This window comes from Scylla paramamosain, chromosome 34 (genome assembly GCF_035594125.1).
Source record: "Scylla paramamosain isolate STU-SP2022 chromosome 34, ASM3559412v1, whole genome shotgun sequence".
Taxonomy (NCBI): domain Eukaryota; kingdom Metazoa; phylum Arthropoda; class Malacostraca; order Decapoda; family Portunidae; genus Scylla; species Scylla paramamosain.
In genome coordinates, this window is record NC_087184.1 from 8994733 (window position 1) to 9015219 (window position 20487).

The window sequence follows — 20487 nt, forward strand, 5'->3', positions numbered from 1 at the left end:
ATCTCTGTGGTCTGTGCAAATAGTTATGGTGAGGTAGTGAAGCATTTCTGAATGCAGGTCTCTCTCTCTCTCTCTCTCTCTCTCTCTCTCCTCTCTCTCTCTCTCTCTCTCTCTCTCTCTCTCTCTCTCTCTCCTCTCTCTCTCTCTCTCCTCTCTCTCTCTCTCTCTCTCTCTCTCTCTCTCTCTCTCTCTCTCTCCCTCCCTCCCTCCCTCCCCTCCCTCCCTCTCTCTCTCTCTCTCTCTCTCTCTCTCTCTCTCTCTCTCTCTCTCTCTCTCTCTCCCTCTCTCTCTCTCTCTCTCTCTCTCTCTCTCTCTCTCTCTCTCTCTCTCTCTCTCTCTCTCTCTCTCTCTCTCTCTCTCTCTCTCCTTCCCATATCAGTGCCTCCCTCTCTCCACAGGTTCCTTTTCCCTCTCTGTGCTGTCCGGCAAGATAATGTTCCGCAATGTGGTGTATGTGACGGAGGACTACAGTCTGCGTATTGTTGATGGAATGCTCAAGTTCCGCTACTGGCTGCCATACGTCAAGAGGGAGCTGTCAGAGGGTAGGCTGTTATGTTGCACTAGATTAGGCCTGTTAAGTGTGTTTTGTAATGCTAGGCTTGGTGGAAGTGTTTGTTTAGTGCCAACTGTGCTTGATGTTGCAGTCTGTTATAATCTTAGTATTTCATTTGCTCTGTAAAAGTCATTGAAAAGAATGGACTTAAGGAATTGAGAATGATTTTCCGTGACGCTTTTCACCAGGTAAGAAAGAAATAGAAAAGGTCTTTAATATTTTGCATGTTTTTTTTTTTTTTGTTTTTTGTTTCCTTCATGTGTGTATGACAGTTTAATTCTTCACTTGGCATATGAAAGATGATATTTTGATATTGTCTGGGAAGCAGGAGGACTTGATGCATGTTTTCCATGCCCTTTTTCTTTATATCTTTTATACTTTTTTTTTTTTTTTTTTTTTTCTGAAAAGCAGCTTACAGCTTATAGGTCAAAAGCCACATTAGGATTAGACTAAGCTATGTTGAGGGATTCTTTGCACACTTTTAATCGAGTCACATTAGGAGAACTTTGGTTAGGAATAGTATGAGTGTGCTCTCCTTATTTTTACTAAACTGCAGATTACTTTATTTACATCCATTATCTCACCTTCTGGCCATCCCTCCACACCCCAGACATGTCCCACTGTGACCATCGCCTGTGGCTGGAGCTTAATGGACCAGAACTTCACATATACAACCGGTCACAGCTCTATGCCAGGCTGGAGAAGGCGTTTGGGTTGGAGAATCAGCTTGGAGTGAGTAAGGGGATGAAGGAGGAGGATGAGAAGGAAGAGGAGGAACACCAGCAGCAGCCCCAGAGACAGGCCAGGGACATGAGCTTTTGGCAGGACTGGCGTGACCTGATTCCTGTCATAAAGATTGAGCTTAATATGGCAAGTGTTTATTTTCTTTGTATGGGAGTTGGCTAAAGACATGAATATTTATCCAACTACTTATCCCTAATGACTGTGTGAATTCATTTGTCCTGTCAGTATCTCTTCATCTTGGAATAAGAATACATTTTTTTTTTTTTTTTTTCATATATAGTTTGAAGTGTTTGGCCTTGTGTTTTCTCTATCAGAAAATGGACCTTATTTATTTATCTATTTTCACCTGTTCCGTCTTTGTCTTTTCTATTTGTAGTATCTCTTATAAAGAAGAGTTGATGAATGAAGAAGGCAAAATGTATCTTGTATATGTGTATAGTTTATTAACAGTTAGAGAAGTTTGGAAGAGTTTATAAATGTAAGATTTTGAGAATGAACGACAGAGAGTAAATGAAGTTCATGAGGATAGCAAATTATAGGAGGATGAACATACTTATATAGTTATACATAAGTTGCTTGAGGAAATTGACCCTTTTATAATTAGTTTGTCACTCATTTTAACAGTATTTTTCAATGCTTACTCCCCAGGCAAGGTTTGTGTTTGGCAACCGTCTGATCCCATCCACCCTACTGCTCACCACTGACAAGGCCGAGTGTCAGTACTCCACCAAGCCGGCTGCATGCTCCCTCGATTACTTCATGCAGGTCTTCACATCCAAGGCGGAGAACTTCAGGGTGAGTGTCTGCCTTTCCATGCTTTATTCAAATGAACATAGTATAGTTTGTTAGATGTTTTCTAAAGGATTCCAAAGAGTTTCATAGTGAGCATCCACCTTTAAATGCTTCACTCCCTCAGGTGAATATAATACACTTTAAGAAAGAAAAGAGAAGGAATGATAGATATACAAGAGTAGAAATAAAAAGTTGTAAAAATAGTGAGAGGAAGAGTATTGAGCAAAAAGAAACAATAGAATAGAAGGTTGTTAATGTTGGGTTATTAGGGAGCTTTAACAGAAGATAAGGCAAATTTATGGATAGGGATGATAGGTGAAAATAGTTGCATTTCTTACAGGACTCATGTTTGGGCCTGACAGATTCTTGTGGCTTCTCTTATTTTCTTATGTTCTTAACTCCTGCATCCACTCCATAGGTGATCCTTGCCCCAAGCCCCAAGTACACTGGCATGCTGGATGAGCCCCCAAGGTACATGGGTGAGGGTTTCGTGGTGATGTCATCCAGCCTGGTCCATCTCTACTACTACATGGATGAGCCGGGACTTGTACCTGAATACCCCCAGGTGAGTCGCAACATTACCAGGGTTGCTGTTCATTGTTATTTCAGTGGCAGTGTTCTATCCTTGGCAATAACTTCTCTTAATATGACCAACTTATCCAGCAGATCAAATTCTCAACGTGTCCATAATTCTCTAAATGAGGAAAAGATATTTTTGTCATTTTTATTAATTGATAAGGTATAAATGACATGTTGTATTGATTGGGATTACTATTAAGATGTGTATTTTCATTATAGAGAGTCCAAATTTTGTTTAGTATTGAGTTTTGGTAGATTATTACACAAAAATAATTATGCTGCGAGCAGATTTAATTTAAGTAATTTAAGTAATTTAAATTTAAGTAATTTTTATTAACATTTCTGCCATATTGATCTTATTATTTATAACAGATTGTCATTACCATTTATTTGCTCCTATTATTAATGACATAAGTCTATTTATGTAACTTCTCTTTATATCTGTGTAGTTTATATGCTTATTATTTACATTTTATTATAATTACTCTATTCAAGAAACTTCTTTTGATATATGGATGATTTTACTTACCTTACTATTTATTTCTTCTTTTCATTATTCATCATTGTACCTCAAGACTGTGCGCCTGCCAAATGGAGATGAGGTGACAGCCCCAGCACCAGTGTGGGGTCTGGACATCAAGTGTGCCAAGGGGACCAACCTCAGCTATGGGCCGTGGGCAGACAGGCAACGGGAGCAGCTCTTCAGGTTCTTCTTCCCTCAGGACTACCAGACACTGAAGGTTGGTGTGCTGGACTGGAGAGGGGGAAGAGGGTCAGGCAGAGGAATTGATTGGTAGTGATATGTGTGTGCGTTGGTGAATTAGAGAAAAAATAGAGAGAAAAGGTTGGTGTGCTGGGCTGGAGAAGGGAAGGTGGATAAATTGTTTGGTAGCAACATTTGTTTGAGTGAAAGTGAATTGTAGAAAAATCAAGGAGAAAAGGTTGGTGGAGAGGTGAAGATAAAGGAATTGTCCAGTAGTGGCATGTATGTGTGTAATGGTGCGGAATTTTAAAGAGAATACAAGAGAAAAGATTGAAATGTAATGTGCTTGTTATGAAAAGGGAGATAATTTGATTGGAAGACTGATTAATAAAGAAATACAAGGGGATAGGAAAAGAGGAAGATTAGTAAATATAGGATTACAATGGAGTAGGAAAAGAGAAAGAATGATGAGTATAGAAGTACAAGGGAGTAGGTGAAGAGCAAGAGTGATGAATATTGAAGTACAAGGAGATAGGAAAGGAGGAAGACTGATGAATATAAAAGTACAAGGAGATATTTAATAACTGTTATGTGTGTAGTATTATAAGAGCAATATATTCCATGCTATTTCCTGTGTTCTCCCACCATCCAGCTGCCCAGTGCCCCAGTGCCCGGGGACCTGCGTCAGTTCCAGCAGTTTGACGTGAGGCTCAGTATCTTGACAGAGGCCACCATTGACATCCTTTTCTCCAAGGTCTGTTAATATTTGCAGTAATATATTTATTCTTGTTTGTTTCTTCATATTCTTTTAGTAAATCAGTTTTTCAGTTAATTAATCAACTTGGTGGTAATTCATTCAGTTGACTTATCATCCAGTTATTCATTCAGTTTATTAATCAGACAGTAAGGCAGTGAATCAATCAATCAGTCAGTCAGTTATTTGATCTGCCAATAAATCAGTTAGCTAGGCATGAAGTTAATTTATCAGCTTTTATCACAGTCAGCCAGCCAGTATGTTCTTTGATTTATTGATTCATAAGTAAATCAGTGTGATGATCTTGTAACTCATCCAGCCATTCTGTCAATCAGTCAATAAGTCAGTTTGTCAGTCAGGGAAGGTACTGTCAGTCACACTTCCCCATTCCTCACACCAGGAGAAGGAGACCAAAGCAGTACACATGAACGTGCAGCGAGGCTCCTACTTTGAGATGACGCTGCCCTGGACTGTCAGTGCAAGTGGTTATGTCACCAAGATCAATGGGCAACTCTTCCATGTGGATGCCTCAACCAGCCTCCTGGTGAGAGTGTGGAGGAGGATGGAGGTGGATGAAATAGGGATTCTTTTTAAGTTGTATTGGCACCAACTTTATTAATCAACACTTTTCTGGGGATTTATATATGTCTGAGTGTATCCATGTTTTTAGATTTTTTACTTTTAAACTTTTCTTACCATTTGTTAGCAATTTTTACTATTATTATAAATTTTATGGGTAGATTAATAAAAAAGTTTAAGGATGTTCTTACAGCAGTATTGTCTCCCTAATCTCACTGCTTTATTTTATGCCAGTTATTATTGTCATTTTGATTTTTGTCCTGTGCATCCTCCTGTTGTTATATGTTATTGCTTTTCTCCTCTTCCTTTATTTCACTATAGATCAGAAAGTGTAGTTTGTCACAAGTACTCTCATAAGGGCTAACATTTCTGCAGCTATTTTTTTTACTTTATGTTCCATTGCACCTATATTCCTCCTCCTCCTCCTCCTCCTCCTCACTTGTATTGGCTAGTCAGTCATAATTCACAACTTAGCAACTATCACCCTTTTTCTCATATATTTTTCTAAACCCACCAGTCTTGTCTTGACTTCCCACAGAGGCACCATCTCTTTTACTCATATCCAATGCTTAAAAAGAAACATTATCTTCCCCCTTTAAACTTAACAACAAGCTTAACCTTCCCCCTTTAAACTTAAAAACAGACAATTTTCCCCCTCTAAATTTAACAACAAACTTAATCGTTCCCCTTTTAAATAAAAAATTAAAAAAAACTTAACCTTCTCCCTGTAAACTTAAAAGCAAACTTAACTTCTTCCATTAAACTTAACAACAAACTTAATGTTCCCCCCTCAGTACCGCAACCTGCTGGAGGCGGAGACCCTTGATTACCGGGTCAACGTGCACTACCCTAGGGTGTGGAACCATGACCAGACCTGGGACCTGGAGTTCAACAGCTGCAAGGCAACCTACCACTTCCTCTACACCCACAAGGAGTTCTTTCAGGGTGAGCAGGATGGCTGAAGAAGGAAGATTAGTGGTATTTGTGTGTGTGTGTGTTGATTGGAAGTTATGTGGACTACTTAAAAATTCTGTTTTCTACTGTCCCTCCTTTTGTTCTCCTGTATTTGTTGCTGTATCTCTCTCTTACCATCTTTGTATATCTTTCTTTTGCCTATTTTTTTTTTTCTGTTTTCTCTCTCTCTCTCTCTCTCTCTCTCTCTCTCTCTCTCTCTCTCTCTCTCTCTCTCTCTCTCTCTCTCTCTCTCTCTCTCTCTCTCTCTCTCTCTCTCTCTCTCTCTCCACTCAGCACAGGGTTCCTCCCTCACAGACCTGGTAGAAGATTGGTCTTCCCGCATGCCGCCCGATCTGCTCCACTTTGTGCCCTACTCATGGAACTTCACCCTCAAGCTGCAGGAGTTTGAGCTGGTTACCTTGGCCAATGGGTACAACTGGGTCGACTGCTCCTCACAGCATCAGGCCAATGGTAGGTTGACAGTTGTTACTCTTTGGAAATTTTTATCTTTGATGGATTGCTTGGAAAACTGTTATGGTCATTATCTTCAGAAACTGTTACTGTCATTGTCATCTCTGTAGAATTTCATGTCCATAGATGTGTGCAGACTTACTGCAGCATTAGAGAAGTGGCTGTCAGTAGATGTTATGACACTGTTTCTGTTATTCCGCAGCTCACATTGCTTTCTGCGGGGAGGTGTTTGAACTCAAGTTTACTCTGCCATTCAATGATTTCCTGCCTGAGACCATCCTGCTCAAGTTTATCATTGCGGTGGGTGTCTTTAGGATGCTTGGAGATGTGCCTTTTGCCTTGTACAAGAATCAATAACAGATCTAGAATGCTTGTGCTTTTATTTTGTCGAAATCCAAGAATAGATGACATACTCAAAGTTCTCCGACTTTTCTTTGCCATATTCAAGAATGGGAAACTTATTTTGAATGCTTGCATATTTTAAGTAGTATTTCAGCAAGCAAGTATCTTCATCTCACTTCCTGTCTGTTCTCCATACATGTATCTTTAATCCATTCACATGTACTGAGGAGTATTTGTTCTTATCTCCTGTTTGTCTACCAGTCAGTTAGGTTTTGGCTTTAGAGAAATTTTCTGGTGAAAAGTCTAATGAGATCATAATGTATATAATTCAGGATGTGAATGAGACAAACCATTATGTATTATATTATCCCTTCAACTAATCTAATCTAACAATCCATCTAGGTAGAGAATGTGGACCTGAGCCTGTACCTGCCACCCTGGAACACCACCAGGAACATCATTGCCGCCCTAGACCGTAATGCCAAGTTGGCAAATCGGGAGGACCGCCCCAAGCAGGCCTTCTCCAATGACAAGTGGAGGAAGTTCTGTAAACTGAGGTGAGAGGCTGGGACTGCAAGGTGTGATTTATATTGTTTATTTATTTATTGTTCTTTATATATGTCCAGATCTCTCTAATGTATACCAGGCTGAAATCCCCATGAAGGTCAGTGACAGACAAAACATCACTATCCTTTTTATTCCACAGATAAATTTTTTCTTTTCCTTTATGTAAGAAAGGCTCTGGCCAGGGGCAATAAAACTAGTGAAAAGAAAAGTCCACTAAAGGTACCAGACTTAAAAAAACAGTGAAGGCAAGTCTAAAATTACCTCTTTATGTAAGAAGGCTTCTGGCCAAAGGTAACAGAACTGTTGAAAAAAAAAGCCCACTAAGTGTGCTAGACTATAAGACAGTGAAGGCAGGTCCAAAATTGCCCTTCATCCTGTATTTTCATTCAACAGAGTAGAATATTACCTTCACTGTGCACCCTTTTCATTCTATAAACTTCCCCTCACAGTGCTGGCTGGGTGGACTGCTGGCAGGTGCCAGAGCTGGAGCTGAACATCAAGTACACCTACCACCCGGTGCCACCACTTGGCCCCTCCCCTCAGGCCAACGTGTCCACCCCAGAGAAGGAGGAACTGCTGCTCTCCCCCATCAGAGCACCACACAGGAAGAAGTCACCAATGGAGATCATCAAGGTGTGTGGAGATAGTGAAATATAACTGGAATTAATCTTTTATCATAAGAAAAATTCAAAACTATATTTCTCTTTCTCTCCTTTCTTTTTGATTGTTCATTGTTAAATTTTAGAAAAATGAAGGAATGAAATGCACCTCGAATTAACTTTAACATTGATGAAGCTATAAAAATGTCACAATGCCTAAGAGAGAATAAATGTTTTTGTTTTTCTCCAACAGAACATCACCCCAGAGCAGTTTGATCCGACATCCTTGACACCAGACTGCATCAGTGTTGACCTGCGGATCATCAAACCATCAGAGATCAAACTGTATGGTTCAGTCTTGTGTCTTTTCATCCACCTCAAGGTACACACAAGATCAAGATGTTTTATTTTGTTCTGTTTTACTGACTTTTACCTTGTGGTGCCTGCTGGACATTTCCTATGAGAGAGAGAGAGAGAGAGAGAGAGAGAGAGAGAGAGAGAGAGAGAGAGAGAGAGAGGTACTGTTGAGATCAGAGATTGAGTAATTTTCACTTTTTTACTGTGCTTTGCTATTTGCCTAATTCTTAATCTCAAGTTCTTTGTTATGATAATCTTAATGTAACCCAACACTTAATAAATTCTAAGCTAATCAGACAACAGTAAAGACTAAGGGAAGACACTAAACACTGTGCAAATAAATGTAGTATGTTACTCTTTTTAAGCAAGATGGTACTGAGGTAGAAATTATGAAATTTAAAAAAATGACAACTCATCCAATATCTATCTATCCCATCTTTTGCTGTGCCTTCAGGAGAACATCTTTGGGGAGGACCAGACCTTCACTGACATGAACCAAACCCACGTGGAGGAGGATCATCTGGTTGGGGAAGCAGCAGGAGCCCCAGAGGAGACCAAATCAGATGACAGCCTCAGTGAGCAGAAGAAGTCTGAGTTTGACTGCCGCCGCTACCGCCAGTTTGCTGTCACTGTGTACATTGATATCCGGAACGTGGTTGGACATCTGGTCAAGGTTGGTCTGTGGTTATTTTTTTTAAGGCTTATTGTGGAGAATGTGGTAGGGTGTCTTCCTATCAGTATTCATTTTTTGTTCTGTTGTTTGATAGAATGGGTAAATGAAGTAGGTGGATTGAGAGATGATAGGTGAGGCTTTGACCATGTAGTGAGGTAGGGGGTGAGTTGTTCAAAATATACTTGTAGATAGATAATCTACTCCTTGCTTTGTTTCATGTTTCTTTTCATCTGTGTTTTCTTTGTATTATTGTTATTCAAAGCTCGAATAGAAATTAGCAATCTTCATCTGTTTTTTTTTTGTATTATCACTGTCCAAGGCTGAAATGGAAATTAGGAATAGTGTTAGTAGCCATAAAAAAATAAAAAAAATAACTCAGATTAACTGTCACCACAATCCCAGGACTGCACAGAGAGTGATCCTTCCTGCCCAACGGTGGCGCTGGACTGCCTGATCTTTGAGATGAACAAGCGGTACACGGAGACACAGCTACAGGTGGTGGTGTCTCCGCTCATCCTCACCACGAGTGACACAAACACTCATCGCTCAGCTGCCCACCAGCACCTGCACACCGGCTTCCTCATGCTCTCTGGATTACAGGTGAGGTGGAGTAAGGGAAACGCATTTTTGTATGTTTTTATTGATTATTATTTATGAAACAGGAATTTTTGTATGTTCTTCAATGATTATTATTAGAGAAATTTTTGTATGTTCTTCATTGATTATTATTACAGAAACAAACTTTTGTATGTTTATTGATTATTATTATTATTAGAGAAAGGAATTTTTGTATGTTCTTCATTGATTATTATTAGAGAAACAGGAATTTTTATATGTATTGTATGGATTATATTATGATGTGGCCAGCCAGTGCTATGCTTAAGCTCCTGGGATGTAATATGGCAGTCCATGATATTATCCATTTTTTTTTTACCTAGAGCCTATGAGACTGGGAGTATAAATGATGTGTGTATGAGTTTGTGGTGCTTTGTATGGGCCACCTTGTGTGGAATTGCCAGCCTGTTATATAGATAGAAAGATTATTCATTAAATGAGTCAGATAAACATAGAATTTTTAGAATTTCTAAATTCATCCTGACACCACCTGCATTATATGAGAGAGGAGATATAAAGAAAAATTGAAAGGTATGCAATATGAGACAAAACACACACACATACACACACTCAAGCAACAGCTTCCCACATTGATCTATCGACATCTGGAATAACTTCAGTAAAGATGTGGTTATTGCAGACAGTATACACATATTTAAAGTGAAATTGGACAAATATAGATATGAAGACAGGACAAAATGAGCTTTGCTTGGACTGTGAACAGTACAACAAGGTAACTATTCACTCACCTCATCCATTCCTCTCCTCCCCCCACAGATGCGCGGACACGCCATGTTTAGTGCTGAGGAACGCACGCTTGACGAGGAGACCTTGGAATATGCCTGGCTGGTGGAGCTGACCATTGGCACACTCAGCGGCAAACTGACAACCCCACAGGTATGTTGTATGCCTCACTGTGGAGCTAAGAGATGAGCTCACTGGTGTGTATGTGTGTGTGTGTGTGGATATGTAGTGTGGTTCTATTGCAGAGTTTGTTAATGTGACTTGAAGATGTGGTGACAGCTGTTATTATTGCTTGATACTGTAATATTTGTTCTTTTTAGACTTTTTTGGAGGCTACTTCAGGAATTGTGAAGTGTGAAGTGTTGCTGGTACTCTTGTTATCACTTGTTATTCTGTCATATTTTTATTGTTGTTCTGATTATGAAAAGTGAGATGATGGTGATTATGGAAGTGTGAAATGTGAAATGTTGAATGTGCTGTTATCATCACTTGTTACTATTTTCATTATTTGTTCAGATCATGAAAACTGAGATGATGACAACGGGATGTTTATAATGATAGTAACCAATTCCCCTCCCTCCCCTTCCCTCATCACAGCTCCAAAACATCATCACTGCACTTGAAGCTTTCATATTCACCGTGGAGGATACTGAGAACTCCCTGCGCCACCCCAAGCCTTACATGTTGTGCTACCACGGCACTCCACAACCCCAGTGCGTCCACACCACCGGGGACCACTTCTGCCCCACCACGGACCTCATCAAGTACAAGATGGTCCGAGCCTCTATTGATGGAATCTCTGTCAACCTGGTGGAGAGTGGCACCCTTCTGAGCCTCCAGGTATGAGAGAGAGAGAGAGAGAGAGAGAGAGAGAGAGAGAGAGAGAGAGAGAGAGAGAGAGAGAGAGAGAGAGAGAGAGAGAGAGAGAGAGAGAGAACATTTTCATATTGACCAATAAACTGCTTTGATGTTTAGTAATATTCATGCATTATTATTTATACTGTAGAATGAAATCTTAATATAGGCTGTCAAATATGTAAAGGATATATGTATGAGGGAGTAAAATCAAGTTTCCATTTCTGAAAAAATATATTAACCAATTGTGTGTGTGTTTTGTGCTCTTGTTTGTGTGTGTGTGTGTGTGTGTGTGTGTGTGTGTGTGTGTGTGTGTGTGTGTGTGTGTGTGTGTGTGTGTGTACTACAACCTTATAATTGCACAGGTGTACCCAATCCGTGTGGCCACCTGCAACCTACATGGGCAGCACACTCGTTCTGGCATCACAGCACACATCCTGAACATCAGTGCACGGAACTACATTTGTGCCCAGGATGGCCACAAGGAGGGTGTTGGAGGGCGGGGTGGTGAGGTGGCATCTGTGTGTGGCACCTCAACCAGCGGCACTGGCGGTGGTGGGGGTGTTGCTGGTGAGGTGTTCACTGAGGATGTGTGGCTGGAGGCTGCTGCTGTGACTCTTGGGCCAGTGTATGTTGACGCTGCTACCAGCATGGATGTCCTGCACCACGATATGCAGCTCATACAGCATAAGTGTGTATAAAATTGCTGTTATTTATTGCTTTCTGTGCTCTTTTTTCTCACTTTTTGTTTTGTCCTCATAGACACAGACTTATGCTAGTTGTGTTATGCCATGTAGGTTAGGTGAAGTGATTTTGTTAGGTTTATCTTTGTCTCTCCTGTTATCTTAAATCACTCAGAAGACAAAAAATTCCAGGTTCTTTCTCCTTCATTCCTCCTCCTCTTCTGTAGTATGGAGATGAGAGCAGTAGTATGAGGGAAAATAAGTGATGGTTCCCTCTTTCTCAAGGTTCCTGAAGCAGCATGATGAATTCACAATGAGGCTGTGGTTCCTGTGGCCACAGGAGGCTACCAATGTGCCGGCACAGGTGTTTGGCAAGTGTGGGTGTGTGGGCGGGTGTGCCTTCTTTGGAAACAATAGGAATGGCCCCTCCTTCTTCAAGCCCTCCAAGCAGGACTTCTACAACGGGGTGAATGTGGCACAGTATGGGTGAGGATGGCAACACTTTACTCATGGTGTTGTTTTTCTACAGTTCTCTTAATCTGATACAGTGCAGTGTCATGCCCTATGATCTGTTATTTTCTGAATACTAAATGCAGGGTAGCTGTGCTTTTGGTTTATGCTGCTTAGTATTTTATATTGGAAGAAGCAAAAATCCTTTAATTCATGCAAGGAGGAACTTGTCATAATTCATTATTTATTTGTTTTGTATATCCATGTATCTGTCTGTATGTGATTCATCTTGTGTGGCCAGTGGATTTATTAATGATAGCACTGATTATTAACATTTCTATTTTCTCTCCCTTCTGATGTGTTCCTCCTCCTGTCTGCCCCTCCCAGGGTGAATGAACCTGGTGAGAGTCCAGGTTATGGCCAGAGCATCCTGGATGAGGACCAGTTGGTGTTCCAGGCTGGGGCGTATACCAAGCTGGCCTCCTCCCACTGTGATGCCCAGTCCTCCTCCTCCTCCAGCAAGGACCATTATGCCCTTAGCTCTGGCTATGTCAAGAGTGCCTCCCCTGCCACCCCAGCTGATCCACACCACCGGGCCAGCAGCTCACTGCACCATGGCCCTGAGTCACACGTCCATGAGCGCCTCAACCTACGCCACGGCTACCAGCGGGAACTTTCTGTCACTAGTCATGACTCCAGCCCTCAGGTGACTGATTCTGATTCCAGGGGTGTCTCCAGTGCCCGGGAGGCTTCCAAAGATGCAGTCCTGGGTGTTCCTGGAGGCCCTGACAGTCTCCCGACACCAGGCAGCCTCTCAGACTTGCGACGATCAGTTGACAATGTAAACACAGGACGCCAGAGTAAGATGCCATCAAGTCTCTCTCTCCAGACTGAGTTGCCTCTCCATGCGGCTGGTGGACACAAGCTGTCAGGCGGCAGCATGCGGGAGTCAACCTCTCGGCAGTCCCTCTCCAGCCAGCACAGTTTACTTGCTGTGGTGCAGCGAACCATCTCTGTTGGCAGTGAGACACAGTCTGAGGCATTTTTCTCAGCAGATGAAGACCAGGTCAGTAAGGTAATGGAGTCAGCTTGTTCTACACATTGCTTTACTCCTTGTGTTTTTGCTTATTTGGATTTCATATGTCTTTCTTTTCTAGTTATCCTTTTCTTACTGTAACTGCATTGTTATCTGAATGCATTCACATTCATAGTGCAGATGATAATTAGAAAAATAATCATTGCATCACATCAATTGTTTTCCACATGTGTTAACTAACTTTTTAATTTTTTTCTGTCCTTCCCTCCAAATTAACTGACAAAAATCAGCCTATAGGATGTGACATAACTTTCTCATCCATTGTATCCTTTCATACACTCTTAAAGGTTACCTGACCAGCTAGATAGGACAACTTTTTTTATCCATACATCCATACATCTCAGCAGACACCGTCATTATTTCAGGAGACACTCATTGCAGTAAACATCCTCATTAAGAACCAATAAGTCTCCCGATATGTGTTCTTATTATCATTTGTAATCACTGGTTTCTGCTCAATATGGTGCTATCCTGCCAGGTATCTGTTTGAACAGCAATTGAAGATGAAAGGAGGAAATTGTGCTGCAAGTGTTGAGTCTTGTGGCACCAGACTGTGACATCATTGTAACAACAAAATAGTCAGTCAGTCAGTCTCTCTTAAATGTTGATGAGAGCTCTCTGATTGGCTCTAATTCTGGTATCTATTAAAGCTGCATTTCTTCTGTCATTGACTGAGTGGATCATTCTGAAGTCTTTTGCTGTAATGTTAGCAATGAGATGCAGATGTGGTGATCTAGAATCTGAAAGCTTGGTAAACAAATGATAGCTTATACTAACTCTCAGAATTTTATTATGCTGTATGTTATGAGGAACATCACCATGTATCCCTTCCCACAGATGACAGTGATTGGCAGTGGTGATGGGTCTCTGTCACGCATGTCCTCCCAGCAAAGCCTGCCTGTGGTGCCGGAAGACCAGCATGCCCCATCACAGCCCCACTCCCTAGAGAGTGAGACCTCCACACCCCCTACACCCCACCACGACCCATCAGCTCTCACACTCAGCTCCAACAGTTACTATAGGTGTGTATTCTAAAACATGCAAACATTAAAACTCACAACACTGCCTGCTGTGAACTTTCTTGATAAGGGATTCTCAACCTGTATTCTGTGGCACAACAGCAGTGCTGATGATGGTCAGACCTGCTGCCCAAGCCAGAGCCACAGCAGACACAGTAGGAGTGGGAGTAACAGCAGCTGCAGCAGCAGTGGCAGCAACAGTCCCTGCCTGGACCACAGCCAGGCCTCCCTCATCCACTCCCACAGTTCAGAGTCCCCTCACCCCTGGAAGGCTGACCGACCTGCTCGCTCCCGTAGGAAGGCTGACAGGATCAAGGTGAGGCGTTTGACTTGTGTATAGGTGATCTTCATATTTTTTTAAAAAGTACAAGGAATATAACATTGCAGACATACATTTACCCATTGGAAGGAGTCAGTGCAAGGCCTAACAAAGATGTCAGAGAGAGAGAGAGAGAGAGAGAGAGAGAGAGAGAGAGTTATCCTTGTCTCACAAGTCTGTTATTTACATACATTGGAAGGCCCAGAAAGAAAGAGAGAGAGAGAGAGAGAGAGCTATCCTTGTCTCACAAGTCTGTTATTTACATACATTGGAAGGCCCAGAAAGAGAGAGAGAGAGAGAGAGAGAGAGAGAGAGAGAGAGAGAGAGAGAGAGAGAGAGCCAGCCATCCTCACATCACATGATCTTCACCAGGCGGCTCTGGACTGTAGCGGCGACAGCAGCTCTGAGGTGGGCAGTGTGTCCAGCACCTCCTTTATCTCGGCGCTGTCTTCCCAGGAGGACATCGCTCAGGTAGACCTTCACATGCAGCTCAACAAGCCAATCACTGAGTCTCCGCTACTCATGTCCTCCTACATCAACCATATGACGCAGGTGCTTGAAACTCCCTCTTGGTGCATTGATTTTTTTTTATTAAGGTCTCCCATTTCTTAGTTTTGATTCTTTTTTGTCTTTTATTTATTTATTTAATTTTTTTACATGTAAAGGTACCAGTTTCATATGTTGTTTTGCTTGTTTTATTTATTTATTTATTTTAATTTATTTATTTACTGTGTGTAAAGGTCTCTGCCTTGTTTGTGCTATTACATGTGGGATTGCCAGCCTGGTGTATAGATAGATAGATAAAGGTCTATTGTGTTTTCTTTTCTGTTTTTAGGGCCACCATATATGGGATTGGTGGCCAGGTATATAGATAGATAGGTAAAGGTCTGTAGTGCTTTCCTTTGCCTGTTTCTGGGCTACTTCATGTAGGATTGCTAGCCAGGTGTAGATTAATTGATAGATATATGTTTAGGAAATTGAAGGTCCATTGTCCATCATGTATCATAACTGCTGATAACAATAAGCTTTCCCACTCCAGCTCCGATGCCTCAACTGGGACCACCCAATGCCCAGCTTTGACTCCACCCCAGGACAGGCCAACAAGTGCTACATTCCTGTGTTTGACAAGATCAGTGAGGGCTTCACTGCCATACGCATGGTGGAGGGCAGCCGCCACGGCATACCCCGTTCCCCACCCCCACCCCCATCAGGCCGCACTCCCTCCCACCCCTACACCTGGGACACGCCTCTCTTCACCTGGGGAGATGCTCAGGATGAACCAGTCCATGAAGACTCACAGGTAAGGCATCCAGTTGTGTTCAGCATGTCTGTTTTATGTTCCTTTGTGCCACAAGACTATCCCCCTTCCACTGGTGGCTGACAGTGGTAAGAGTGTGAATGTTGTGTGTATGAGTGTGTGAGTGTGTAGTGCTTTGTCTGGGCCACCCTGTGTGAGATTGCTGGCCTGGTAAATGAAAGATAGAGATAACATTTTTTATGTTTTCTTTTTACTCTTTATTCACCAAAAATCCTACTTCATGTTCTTTGCCCTTTTTTCTTGTAGCAGTTTACTTCTACTCTACATGTACCTGTATATAAATTTGAAGTTGATGGATAAAGTTGAACAGTGAATACATCCTCAGGAAACATAATGGGGAGATAGATGTTTGGTGTGCTGTATCTGTGTGTATGGAATGTCTTATTAAGTATTTGTTGTTGAAGTAAGTGTGTGGGCTGTGTGTGTAACTGTATGAAATGTCATATTAAATATTTGCTGTGTTGAAGTGGGTATGAGTGTATGGGATGCTCTGTTAAGTATTTGTACTGAAGTCTGTGTGTGGGTTTGCTCAGGACACTATGGGAGGCATGCTGGAGGCCAACACTACCCGCACCACTGTTGTCATCAAGCTCAAGAAGGACGTGGACATCATGCTCTCCCCCATGGCCCTGGAGTCTGCCCAGCTCTTCCTGGAGGTATGAGGGAATGTTTGAAAGGTTTGAAGGGTGCCATACTCATGCAGTGTAGGTGATGGCAGGTAGCACTACCCAATCCAGCATCTTGCCATATAGAGTAGTGTGTTTAGCTCCTTTTTCTGCTCCCTTTAGCTGTCCCAGTCATTGCAGACCAGTATATATAGTGAATGAGTGAATGTAGGAGTGAGCAAACCATTGGACTTGGTTGAAGATCTTTATTTTAACATTTGATGTGGTGATAGGGGAAGTTAGTGCACCATTTAGTTCAGCAGGTGCATTGGCTTACACATCAGCCTCTTGTTTTAAGGTTGGACAGTGTTACTCTAAATCAGTATTATGTCTAGTCACAACCAACTCATTCTTTAATAGTACCACTAGTCCACATCAAGAAGCATCTGCAGTTGTAAGACATAGAAATGCAGAGACCTAAATATAACCACAAGTGAGTTACTTTACCATGCTCAATGTCTCCTTGCAGGCCTTAACTCCAGTGATGGAGTCACTACATCCTCTCTCTATTGTCAACCATGCCCACATGAGGTCTCAGTCAAGTGTGGCAGGACAAAACACCCTCAAAAAGAAGCGCTACATGTACTGGTCCAGGCTGAGGGACAAGAGGGTGGCAGGTACACCAGAGCAGTCTGCTGTCTTGAGCACCACCTACCAGGAGAGTTGCTTCCAGCAAATGCAAGGCCAAGTCACTGTGCCCAGGGTAAGAATGGGACACCTTTGTTAATGGTGGTGTGCATGACTTGTGTGTGTGTTCATGGTGGATTTGTGTGTTTTTTGGGGGGATTCTATCCTGTAAGTGATAATCTATTGGTGTGTTTGTTGCAGGTATATAATGTTGAATATCGCTGAAATTTGGTCCTGTAGTGTGTAGTTATGAGTTCTGCAGTAATCTTAATGTTTCTTCTCCCTGCCAGGTGAATGTTACATTACTGCAAGCATCTGTGGTGGAGGAGGTGATTTCCTTCTCTGCCCTGGACAACATCCGAGACCTCACTTGTGTGTCCCTCTTCTCTGTCTGTCTGGATAATGTCAGTCTCCAGTTCTATTCTGGACATCAATCCAAGAAGTCAGTCCAAATGTACATGAGGAATCCACATGATCCTGTGATGCAAAAGAAGGTGAGATTTGTAATGTACAGTACCTGGATTTGTGCAGTAGCACTATAAAGCAAACCATAACAGCTTAGCATACATAGTGCTATTTTCCCTCCATAGTGTTATTATACACTGAATGAATATCTGGTCCAGAGAATATAAGGATATGAATCAGATTGGAAAATATTGTCAGTAGAACAGACTACACAGTTGTTAATGCAACAGTGCCAAGTCCTATAGCTCTAATCAATAGTCTGTTAATGTGTCCACTTTAAAACCTCCTATGATCAAGTGTGTGTCAAATCACCCAGTTGGTGCACATTTACTTCTCTTCAGAGTAAGTCAAAAGCCCGTCAGGCTGTTGATCTCTTGGCTGAACCAGTGTACATAGAGACCTCTGAGCGGCAGCAGGAGGAGAACATGGTGTCTGTGGACGTGAACAAAGTGCATGTTCAGCTGAGGCGTCTGAAGAATGAAAGTGCCCTGCTGAAGGATGCCAGTGTGACTGCCATACCCAACCACAGGTCCAAGGTGAGGCTGCTGTTCTGCTGCGTTGCTCACATGAGAGAGACATGCTGACCCATTGGTGTATATATTTGTATGCATGTGCATGTTGTGAAAGTGAGAAAATATACCTGATAAAGAACACAGGATTATAAAATGCATCTTTAGTATTCATCAAACATCATTTTATTTATTAAATAGTGTTATGTTATTAATTCATGATTGATTTTCAAGGATAGTTGATTGATTTCATTTTATTTACGTGCAGGTTTTGTTCATGTTCCGGCGGTGTCCCCGAGGAGAGGATGGGGAGAATGGGGGTGGTGTGGGAACCCCTGTCATGGAGGATGACCGCATGGGCTTCATCATGTTTGAGGCAGGCCTTGAGACCATGGCACTTAGGTATGGCTGCACGGAAGGACAGCTGTAGTGTACATGACTAAGATTTCAGAGTAGAAGGATAATTAGTGGGAGAAAAGTAATTGCCCTGCTACATGAAGTTTGCCTGTCTATGCTGCCACCATAATTAGTTCATCTTGAGTCAGTGATTATGTTTTTCTGTTGTATATCCCTCAAACATACATGAACTGTGGTCTTAAGGATATATAAAATATCTTCACCAGAGCTGTAAAAAGGAAGGGCTTTGGGCAGCAGGCAGAGGCCAGTGGAAAGCATGATGGGGGAATCACCTGTGGCCCAAATTGTCCCACCACATCAGCAGGCAGTGGTGGTGGGCCCAGCAGCAGCTCTGGCCCGGGCACTGCAGGCACAGCTGAGCCACAGAGGACAGGTTCTGAGATTCGGCGGGAGCCTTCAGACCGCCAGTGCTCAGCCTCAGTCTCCCAGGTATCCAACATGTCTACCCACTCAGGTGTTCATCACTCCACATCCTCAGGCAATGGCAGTATCAAGGATCTGCCCCATAATCAGGTAATTTGTCCTTATTATGCCATCAAGTTTCCTCAAAGGCTACCTGTTTATGTACGTATACTTAGATATCTGTTTCTCTAACATCCATGAAAGATACATAATATTATTCCTCTCTATCCTTTATTAAATACCCTTTAAATACCCATATTATTTTAAATTCAAATGCCTAATCTACACCTTCCCTGCTACTCACTGATCTTCCTTTCTACAAACTACTTTCATCAGTCTCTCAGGCAGGATCCTTCCATTAACTTTTCCTGTCACACTAAGCAAACATCCCCTTGTGACATATATATGTACCCTCTATATTTATGTGCTATCTGGAATTCTGAAAGTCTTAATTTGTAAATACTCAAGATGTATAAATAGGCACTTGCTTGTATTTTTGTTTTAGTTCAAATTTTTAAGTGTTTGTGATATATGGCTTATGATACTTAGAAGGACTGTGACTTCCAGAGCAAAAGTGACAAACGTGACATCACTTCCTTTGTGGTGGAGCTGCAGACTGTCTGGTTCAACTTTGCTGCACCACCACACACTCCCATCACCAAGAAAATTGACTACACACGGTGAGATGACTCCTTCACTCTTTTATCATCACACCCTTGCATAATTCTTCTTGAGCTCTTGTGTTTGTCATGGAATGGAACTTATTTAACCTTTTATGTTGTGTGTTGCTTAATATTTAAGAAGAATACATTAGAAAGTGGGAATGTGTGTCTGTACCAAGTCTAAAATGGGGACAGAGAGAGAGAGAGAGAGAGAGAGACAGAGAGAGAGAGAGAGAGAGAGAGAGAGAGAGAGAGAGAGAGAGAGAGAGAGAGAGAGAGAGAGAGAGAGAGAGAATTTACTACATATCATCCTCTAGATTGGACTGGAACCTTCTGAGTACTGCTTCGCCATCCATCAATGCATGGATGAACCCAAGTGACAGGCTGACAGTAGCAGTGATCCACTTCCTCCATGCATCAGAGAGCCGCCGCCTCGGTGTGATGGCGGCCCTGATGGCAGAGGCACTTGATGTGCAGAGCATCCATGTCCCTATCAAGGTATGGCCCTTATATCTGTCCACGTCTTGATTTGTTTTCTTTATGTATGAGTACTTATGAACTTTTCAATAACTAGCTTAGTCAACAAGTCAGTTGATTAGTTAAGTTATTAATCATTGAACATCACTCAGGCAAGCAGAGTAATGAATCTGCTACTCAGTCAGTCAGTCTGTCTTTTAAGTATCCAGTCACTATATTGCTCTCATTACCCACAGAACAAGTATGTGAAGTTGATGCCGCTGAGCCAGACGCTGCAGGAGGACCCGTCATGCCAGCTGTGCAATGTGCTGCGTCGCTATGTGCTCCAGTCTTCCTCACGCACCATTGAGGCCAACCTGCTGCCCCCCCACCTGCCCAAGCTAGCCACACTCAGACAGGTTGGTGATGACAGCCTTGCAACACACTTGTTGGCTTTATATTGATATTCCATTCACTTGGTTTTAATCTTTAAGTATCTTTTAAGTATTAAGAACTTC

The 20487-nt window shown here is 42.1% G+C and overlaps 1 protein-coding gene across 13 annotated transcripts in view; it reads left to right on the forward strand.

Moving 5' to 3' along the window:
* LOC135090106 (bridge-like lipid transfer protein family member 1) overlaps positions 1 to 20487 on the forward strand; it is a 57489-nt gene that overhangs the window by 2191 nt on the left and 34811 nt on the right. For 11 of the 13 annotated variants that reach the window (XM_063986460.1, XM_063986453.1, XM_063986446.1 and 8 more), the window contains exons 4-36: positions 399 to 542; positions 1164 to 1423; positions 1946 to 2092; positions 2508 to 2654; positions 3244 to 3408; positions 4024 to 4125; positions 4526 to 4669; positions 5499 to 5649; positions 5974 to 6129; positions 6332 to 6429; positions 6874 to 7028; positions 7488 to 7671; positions 7891 to 8019; positions 8449 to 8667; positions 9070 to 9267; positions 10060 to 10179; positions 10624 to 10866; positions 11247 to 11572; positions 11850 to 12050; positions 12402 to 13089; positions 13948 to 14132; positions 14232 to 14445; positions 14821 to 15000; positions 15488 to 15748; positions 16300 to 16422; positions 16901 to 17134; positions 17349 to 17552; positions 17865 to 18059; positions 18301 to 18434; positions 18656 to 18962; positions 19419 to 19531; positions 19831 to 20011; positions 20227 to 20388. In XM_063986460.1, the coding sequence (XP_063842530.1) occupies positions 399 to 542; positions 1164 to 1423; positions 1946 to 2092; positions 2508 to 2654; positions 3244 to 3408; positions 4024 to 4125; positions 4526 to 4669; positions 5499 to 5649; positions 5974 to 6129; positions 6332 to 6429; positions 6874 to 7028; positions 7488 to 7671; positions 7891 to 8019; positions 8449 to 8667; positions 9070 to 9267; positions 10060 to 10179; positions 10624 to 10866; positions 11247 to 11572; positions 11850 to 12050; positions 12402 to 13089; positions 13948 to 14132; positions 14232 to 14445; positions 14821 to 15000; positions 15488 to 15748; positions 16300 to 16422; positions 16901 to 17134; positions 17349 to 17552; positions 17865 to 18059; positions 18301 to 18434; positions 18656 to 18962; positions 19419 to 19531; positions 19831 to 20011; positions 20227 to 20388 (6470 nt within the window). The remainder of the gene's footprint in view (positions 1 to 398; positions 543 to 1163; positions 1424 to 1945; positions 2093 to 2507; positions 2655 to 3243; positions 3409 to 4023; positions 4126 to 4525; positions 4670 to 5498; positions 5650 to 5973; positions 6130 to 6331; positions 6430 to 6873; positions 7029 to 7487; positions 7672 to 7890; positions 8020 to 8448; positions 8668 to 9069; positions 9268 to 10059; positions 10180 to 10623; positions 10867 to 11246; positions 11573 to 11849; positions 12051 to 12401; positions 13090 to 13947; positions 14133 to 14231; positions 14446 to 14820; positions 15001 to 15487; positions 15749 to 16299; positions 16423 to 16900; positions 17135 to 17348; positions 17553 to 17864; positions 18060 to 18300; positions 18435 to 18655; positions 18963 to 19418; positions 19532 to 19830; positions 20012 to 20226; positions 20389 to 20487) is intronic. The other 2 variants (XM_063986447.1, XM_063986448.1) reach the window with 2 other exon arrangements.